The 7,223-nt window shown below is 42.0% G+C and overlaps 1 protein-coding gene and 1 pseudogene across 2 annotated transcripts in view; both read right to left on the bottom strand.

Annotated features, from left to right (window-relative positions):
• LOC102847508 (DNA-dependent protein kinase catalytic subunit-like) overlaps positions 1-7,223 on the bottom strand; it is a 309,905-nt gene that overhangs the window by 192,154 nt on the left and 110,528 nt on the right. For both annotated transcript variants that reach the window (XM_006880417.1, XM_006880418.1), the window contains exons 29-30: positions 2,553-2,647; positions 761-860 (exon numbers count right to left, since the gene is read on the bottom strand). In XM_006880417.1, the coding sequence (XP_006880479.1) occupies positions 761-860; positions 2,553-2,647 (195 nt within the window). The remainder of the gene's footprint in view (positions 1-760; positions 861-2,552; positions 2,648-7,223) is intronic.
• The window catches only part of LOC102872743, a 10,510-nt pseudogene continuing 9,441 nt past the window's right edge, over positions 6,155-7,223 (bottom strand).

Here is a 7,223-nt window from a genome sequence, read left to right as displayed (position 1 = left end):
ATCAATTCTCCTTCTATCCTCTTTGGTCATTGTCCAACTCTCTGATGCATAACAAGTGATTGCGAAGACCATGGCCTGTATCAAATGCACCTTAGTCTCCAGAGAGACACCACTGCTCTTCAATACTTTGTAGACGTCCCTAACAGCAGACTTTCCCATGGCAATGCACCTTTTAATTTCCTGGCTACGGGTGCCAAGAGTGTTGACTGTGGAGCCAAGCAAACGAAGCATCTTTATTTTATATCTTACATTTCAAAATTATCTGCACCACAGCTTATGCATACTTGGATTAATTCCACATGTTTATAATCAGTGCAGGTAAAAGAAACTGTCTTAGCTACAAAACTGATTTTCAAATTTACCTACTATCTCATTTAGTATCAAATTTATTCCTTGAAACAAGCATTTCAAATACTTCTTTGAAAACTCTCAGTTTCCACACACGCTTTGCAATGAATTCTTTATCCTTGCATACATCTGTCTCAGATTTCCCTTTATTTGCTGACAATTCATTGTATGTTTAAAAAAAGAAAAGGGTTACTAGGCATAAGAAGGTGGGGAAAGACGAAGCTACTGTTTAGAAAGCTACGAGCATCTCTTTAAGGTCATGAAGAACTCGGCAAAGGATAGCAGTGGCAAGTGCAATATGATTAATTAAATTAATTGCCAATGAATTGAACACACATAAAAGGCTGAACTGGCAAACACTGGGTACACATACTTTTGTTTAAAAAACCCCAAAAGGTAAAACAACACCTACCGTGGCAAACGTCGTTTTTTTGCCTTGTTTAAAGATTCATGCTTCTTTTCAATGATGCGCCTTAGGTGATCAATAGTGCCACAACATTGCTGGATTGTGCCTGTTCACAAGTATAAAATATATTTCAAAAAGGGGATTGTTAATTACTATTAGTGAATTAGTACTGGCCTAGTTTTTAATTAAAAAAGATAATTTTACTGAAGATTTAATATATTTTCTTTTTCAGAACACAGTGTATTAATAAGTTATTTATGCTGCACATAAAAAAATAAAACCCATACTCAAGACTGCAGGACAGTGTGATAACTAAACAGAGTGTGTGCATACATAGCAATGCCACACTTGACCAAAGACATACTGCTTGTAACCCCACAAGCCACACACACACAGCAGGCACACCATTAACATGAGGTAGGAAGGACTTTCAGGTACTAGGAAACCCATGTGCAGGCCAGAGTCTGTGGACTTCAATTTAGGGCTATGACTGGGAAGAGTAAGCTCTTTGGTTCCGTCCTTTTTTGTAGGTAAAGGAAATGACATTACAGTTATCACACAGAGTTACCACACAGTTGCCATCAAAGGAGGAGAGCAGGAAAGGAAATGGTAAAACGTCCTCTGAAAATTTAGAACATTCATATGACAGTATATTGTGCAGCACTCAGGAGCAGTGATTTCGATAAATATTATATAACATGGGAGAGTCTCGAGAGCATTGGGCTGAGTAAACTAACTCAGTTTCATGGAAACAAATGCTGCATAAGACTACTATTGTAAAAATAGAAGAATAACTAGTAAGATGTTTATGAGTATCTAAAGAGGGAAGAGGAGTGGGAATGAGGACTGGAGGTAGGAAGGGAAGGAAGGAAATCACTGGATCACAGAGTTTGATGAGTGAAGAAAGAGGGTGAGGGAATAAGTGGGGTGGTAGGTCCAACAGGGATCTGGGAAGACAAGGTGGTGGTGGGCATGTATCGATGGTAATTAATTCTGTAGGATGCAGTGTGTGGGAGTGACCATATAGAATACAGGGGACATAAATGCGGAATGTGTTCCCACTGTGTGGGAACGAACAGTCAGTATACATGTTTTGTATACAAACCAATACAAAATAAAAATAAATTTTTTAAAAAACCAACACAACAGTCCTCTGAAGCTGAGGACTTCAGGAAAAGAGACTCTTAGCACATTCATTCTGACTTCTCTGAGACGTAGGCTTCCTTTCATGGCAGTGATTTCAGAAAGTGGGAAGTTCATCTTGTGGAGAAAATTCACCTATATGGAATGTCAAGATAATCAAAGTAATTTTAAGCTACCTAAAGGCAAGAGATAAGGTCTAAATTTTAAGCACTTTGGTCCACAAAAGACTATCAACCCAGGTGACAAAGGTCTCAGCCTGTATTTCAAAATATAAGCAGAAATCAAAACCTGGGCAAATAGACAACTAGCCTCTCCCTTCTTCATCACCTCCCTTCCAAGCTTGTGACTGTTACATGTGGAGTCCAAATAAGTAAGCTCTATCATCTCTTCCTACTCAAATATAATTGTCCCATGCCTTGGGCAGGATCTCCAGCCAGCTAGGGGTCAACCTCAGTGGCATGAGGTGTGTGTGGTGAGTCTTTGAAAAGGTCATGCAAGAATCTCTTGCAAACAGAATACAGATGCAAAGGAGCACTACGCCTTCCATGGATCAGCCTAAGCCAGAGGGGCAGGGTGCAGGGAGGAAAAGCACCTTCAATTTGTCCTAAAGCAAACAAACATTAGCAAGAAAATCAGAAACTTGGACCAAACATACCCAGAGATTTTTCATCTTTATGTGCCAAGGCCAGACTTTCCATGTAGACAACCAAGGCTTCAAATACAAACTGGTCTACCAGGGCCTCTTCTTCCCTATAAAATAAAGGATATTAAGCCTCACCAAGAGACAACTATAAAGCAGAAATTAATGGGGGGGGGGAATCTTACTGAACAACACTGTTGTTAGGAGCTGTCTGTTGAGTTCAACATAAAGTGACCTTATGAACAACAGATTTGAACCCTGTCCTATCCTGTGCCATCCTCAACATCTCAAGTCACTGTGCCAATCCAACTAGTTGAGGGTCTTCCCTCTTCTTCACCGACCCTCCACATTTCCAAGCATGACATCCCTTTCCAGGGAATAGCCACTCCTGAAAACATGCCCAAAATTGAGCATGACCAAAAACGAACAAGTGAAATGAACTTTCATCATCCTGACCCCTAAGGAGCACTCTGGCTGCACTTTCTCCAAGACGGATCTGTTGTTGTGGTAGTCTATGAGATATTCGGTACTCTTCACCACAACTCAAAGGCATCAATTCTTCTTCTGTTATCTTTATTCATTGTCCAGCTCTCAGATGCAAAACAAGTGACCATGGCCTGAATCAGGTACATCTTAGTACTCAAATTAATATCAGTGCTCTTCAGCACTTTGGAGAGCTCCTTGACAGCAGACTTGCCCACTGCAATACATTTCCTGATCTCCTGACTGCTGGCACTAAAGGTGTTGATCGTGGATCCAAGTAAGATGAAATTATTGACAGTTTCAATATGTTCTTCATCTATGTTGCCTATTGGGCCAGTGGTGAGGATTTCTTGTCTTCTTGATGTCAAGATGCAACCCATATTGAAGGCTGTAGTCTTTGATTTTCATTGAACAACATATATTTTAAATTTGTTAGAAAAAACGGCTTGAATGTTTCAAATATAAAATGATCTAAGTTACTTCTCAAAAAACAGAAACCTGTTCAGGCACCAACTGAAGAGGCAGTTTCCCAATCTGTCTGACGATCCCTCCTAATTCATGAGTTGTGCAACTATTCAAAACACATAACCTCAGAACTGTTCTTCTGATCACAATTTACATACTCAGTAAAATTAAACATGGTAGAAAATAAGATCCAATATATCAAACCTATAGTAAAGTAAAGGATTTTTAACAGCTCTCAATCAACTAGTATGCACAACGGTGAACTCTCAACCTTTTATGAAAGTCCCAGTACAGGAAACACCAGCTGGCCTCCCCTGCTGCGGACACCTGCTATACAGAACTGACATCAGCTCCTCGGGGCTGAGGTTCCTAGGTATCAACTCAGAGAACAGAACTCTCACTGGAAATGGGGTCATCCGTAATACAGAACAGTAAGTAGTCAGCTTCGAAATAATGGGCAATTCTCCCTGTGCTTCTGCCCCCAGGGTACAAGGCTGGGGCACTACACGGTTCCAGGAAGACACTTCTGAGACAGAGGCTCACAGTAGGTGCTGAAGGAGAGCAGGGTTGAGAAAAGACGGCAAACTGGTGTTTGATTTGGCAGGGTTATTATCATCACTTTAAAAAAATCTGAATCCCACCAAAGGCAGAATAGAATATGGTGTAGGACCTGTTAAAAATCTGGCTTCCCTAGACTTTGATCTGATCCAGCTGCCTCGACTTTGCCCTGCTAGAAAGGAGTGTCCCAAATTACCACTCACATTTCCCCTTGGGTGGGTCTATACCTCAGGAGTCCGGTAAAAGCAGCTTGCAGGCAGAACTCTCTGGCTGTTTTTCCTTGGCTCACCTGTGTGAGCCAAAGCTCAGCTGTGTGAGCTTTGGACCTTCCAGTGGGTTCCACAAGCCTTAGCTCCTCAGTGTCTCCCACACAGATATGAACCTCCCACACAGATATGAACCAAAGACTAAAGGGTCCTATACACAAACAAAGTGGCATATGCAAAGGTATGGAGGTAAGCAGAAAGCAGCAGACCAAAAGAGGAAAAGCTCATTTGGAGAAGTACCTGTGCTAAGGCTACACCTACCAGCTGAAGTCAAACCTGTAGAGTATTTGGAGACCTGGCCACGTGGTTTTTTTTTTTTTAGCCTACAGCACCCGGTATTCCCACATCCAAGTACTAACCAGGCCCGACCCTGCTTAGCTTCCGAGATCAGACGAGATCGGGCGTGTTCAGGGTGGTATGGCCGTAGACCCATCTTGAGTTCTGAGAAATCAGTGAAAGTGACAAGACATTACTCTGAAACTGCATTGTGGAGAAGTGTGTAGGCAAGACAGAAACATTCACACTGCTACTTATATTATCCAACATGTACAATCCCAACATGCACCTTGGATCAAATGCGACCTAAAACATTCCTATGTGCCAGGAACTGTGATAAATGCCTGAGACAGACAGGTTGAGTCTGTTTGTGAGGTCTAATAACAGGAAAGAGAAAGGGAGAGAGATAATAGTAATCACATAGAAGTAAATGTAAAGTAGAAGTGCATGATTATTGTGCAGTTATAATGAGAACTTGATCCATGTGAGAGATCTGAATAGCTTCTCTCAGGAAATGGCAGTTTAGATAGAGAAGGGCTCAATTATAAAAATCAGTCAGATAGGCAAATGGAATTTGTGTGAATATGTGTGTGTATGAAAAGTGACTACTTTGAACTGGGGGGGGGCAGGCTGGGCAGGGAAAAAATTGCAACAATGAATGAATGGAAATCCAAAGCCTCTATAAATTTTCATTAAAATTAATTATTTTTTTTTAAAAAGAGAAGTAACTACAGCTACTAGGGATTTTGTTTGGTTTAATAGTGACACATGGGCAAAAGATTATGTAAAATACCCATATATTTATATGAAGTTTACAGAATAATAAAAGCTTCTGCTAGACCTTCCCCACAAACAAGGAAGAGAAGCAGCAGTAGAGAATGTAGGGCACTTTTCAAGACCAGACATTCTTGCTCCAGCTACATCTACAGCAGCAGCAGCCACAGCCAAAGCAGAGGGCCAGAGAGACCTAACATGAGACAAAGCTGGCTACTATCCACCATACACATACACCCCCTCCCAACCACAGCTAAACAAAGAACCTTTGCCCAAATTTTGCGGTGGGAGGGAGAGCCAATACTGGCAGAACTGAGTACTTTCTAACACTGGCCTAAAGCCAAGAGGTTCAAAGCTGAGGTGACTACAAGAACATTTTGGAAGCTGTCTTGACTGTATTCTGCTACTAACCTCGATTATAAACTTCTGACTCCTTCCAACCCCCCCAAAAAGTTTCTGCTTCCCTCCTACCTATATTATGGAATAGAATTTCTTGTATTTAGACCTTCCAGTCACATAACTCCCTGTCATCTTCCCAGAGGTTATCATTCTCATGACTTTCATGTTACTCTCTTGTTTTTCTTTTTGTTTGTACACATTCCTATATGTTATTTCCTAATTTCGGAAGGCTGGTGGCAAACATAAGTGCAGATATGGAGGTGAGGAATGGTGTTCTCACTAGCAGGTGAAGGGCTGTGTGAGATGACAAACCAGAGACTGGCTTCAATTCCCAAAAGGCCACATGACGCCTGTGACACGAGTAGGCACAGGTGCAGTGATGGCCAAGACCCAGGCCTACAGGATCTGGAACCTGGAACGCAGTGGTGTTGGCTGGCACTGATGTCTGGAAGAAATGTCATTAGGGACGTGCTGTGCATAGTTTTGCTGTTGTTTCTCCCAGTGGACTCTGTGCACCTGCAAGGAGCAGGTCAAAACAAAAGCTCTTCTGGGATCAGTGAACATTATTAATGGTGAATTCCACCTGACAGGACTAAAACTTCATGCACATGGCCATAAATCATCTTCAGAACTGAACTTAGGCTGGACTTGGTGTGCTCTCCAAGCTGATGGGACCACACTGCTGTGGGTCTTAGAGACAGGCCTTTCTCAGGTCACCTGCTTGGCTGCCTGGTACCCAGGAGCAACCCATCCTGCTCTGTTGTTCCAGGGGAAGCTCACTGCTCTATTCTTGGCTCGAGCTCCTCATTCCTTTCAGGGGAAGACTCTTTTTTGGATATGCTCTCACTTGTCTAACTGGATGAAGAATCAAGTGTCTGTGCCACTGCTGCTTAAAACATGGTCTTTTAGACAGCCTCTGGAATGCCACCTGGTCAGCCTGGTCTCACCCAGTCCTCTCTCCACATGGCATCAGTGTGTCAACCAAGATGACCATACCTTCTTCTGTATCTCACATCTATCTCCTATTCTAAATATCTTGTTCCTTATCTCAATCCCACCCTGTCATCTAAAAATGCTCTTGCTGGGCATTCCTTCACTGACTCAAACTGGGCAGATGTTCTCCTGTGGCCTTAAACACCTTAAATATGGTCTTCCCTTGTATGCAGGGAGTTATGTTGCTAACTCAAAAGGTCACGCCCCTCTGGTGGCCATTCTGAGGGAGAAAGAATTTATAGCCTCAGAAGTCAAATAAAAAGTCAGTTAGCACATTATGCTGAGTGAAATATCTCAGTCACAAAGGGACAAATATTATATGGTGCCACTATTGTAGAATGAGGCTGACATTGGGGTGGGGGTAAGACTGAGAAAAACTGGATAAATTATGTTTACTGCATTGAAGCCGATGAGGGAGAGAATAGTTTAAAATTCATATATTTTAGGGAATTATGATTATCGTAAGAGTCTG

The sequence above is a fragment of the Elephantulus edwardii genome, unplaced genomic scaffold (genome assembly GCF_000299155.1).
Source record: "Elephantulus edwardii isolate Elephantulus edwardi_28Jun2011 unplaced genomic scaffold, EleEdw1.0 scaffold00008, whole genome shotgun sequence".
Taxonomy (NCBI): domain Eukaryota; kingdom Metazoa; phylum Chordata; class Mammalia; order Macroscelidea; family Macroscelididae; genus Elephantulus; species Elephantulus edwardii.
The sequence above is the reverse complement of the archived record's forward strand: the minus strand, read 5'-3'. Positions and strand labels throughout refer to the sequence as shown.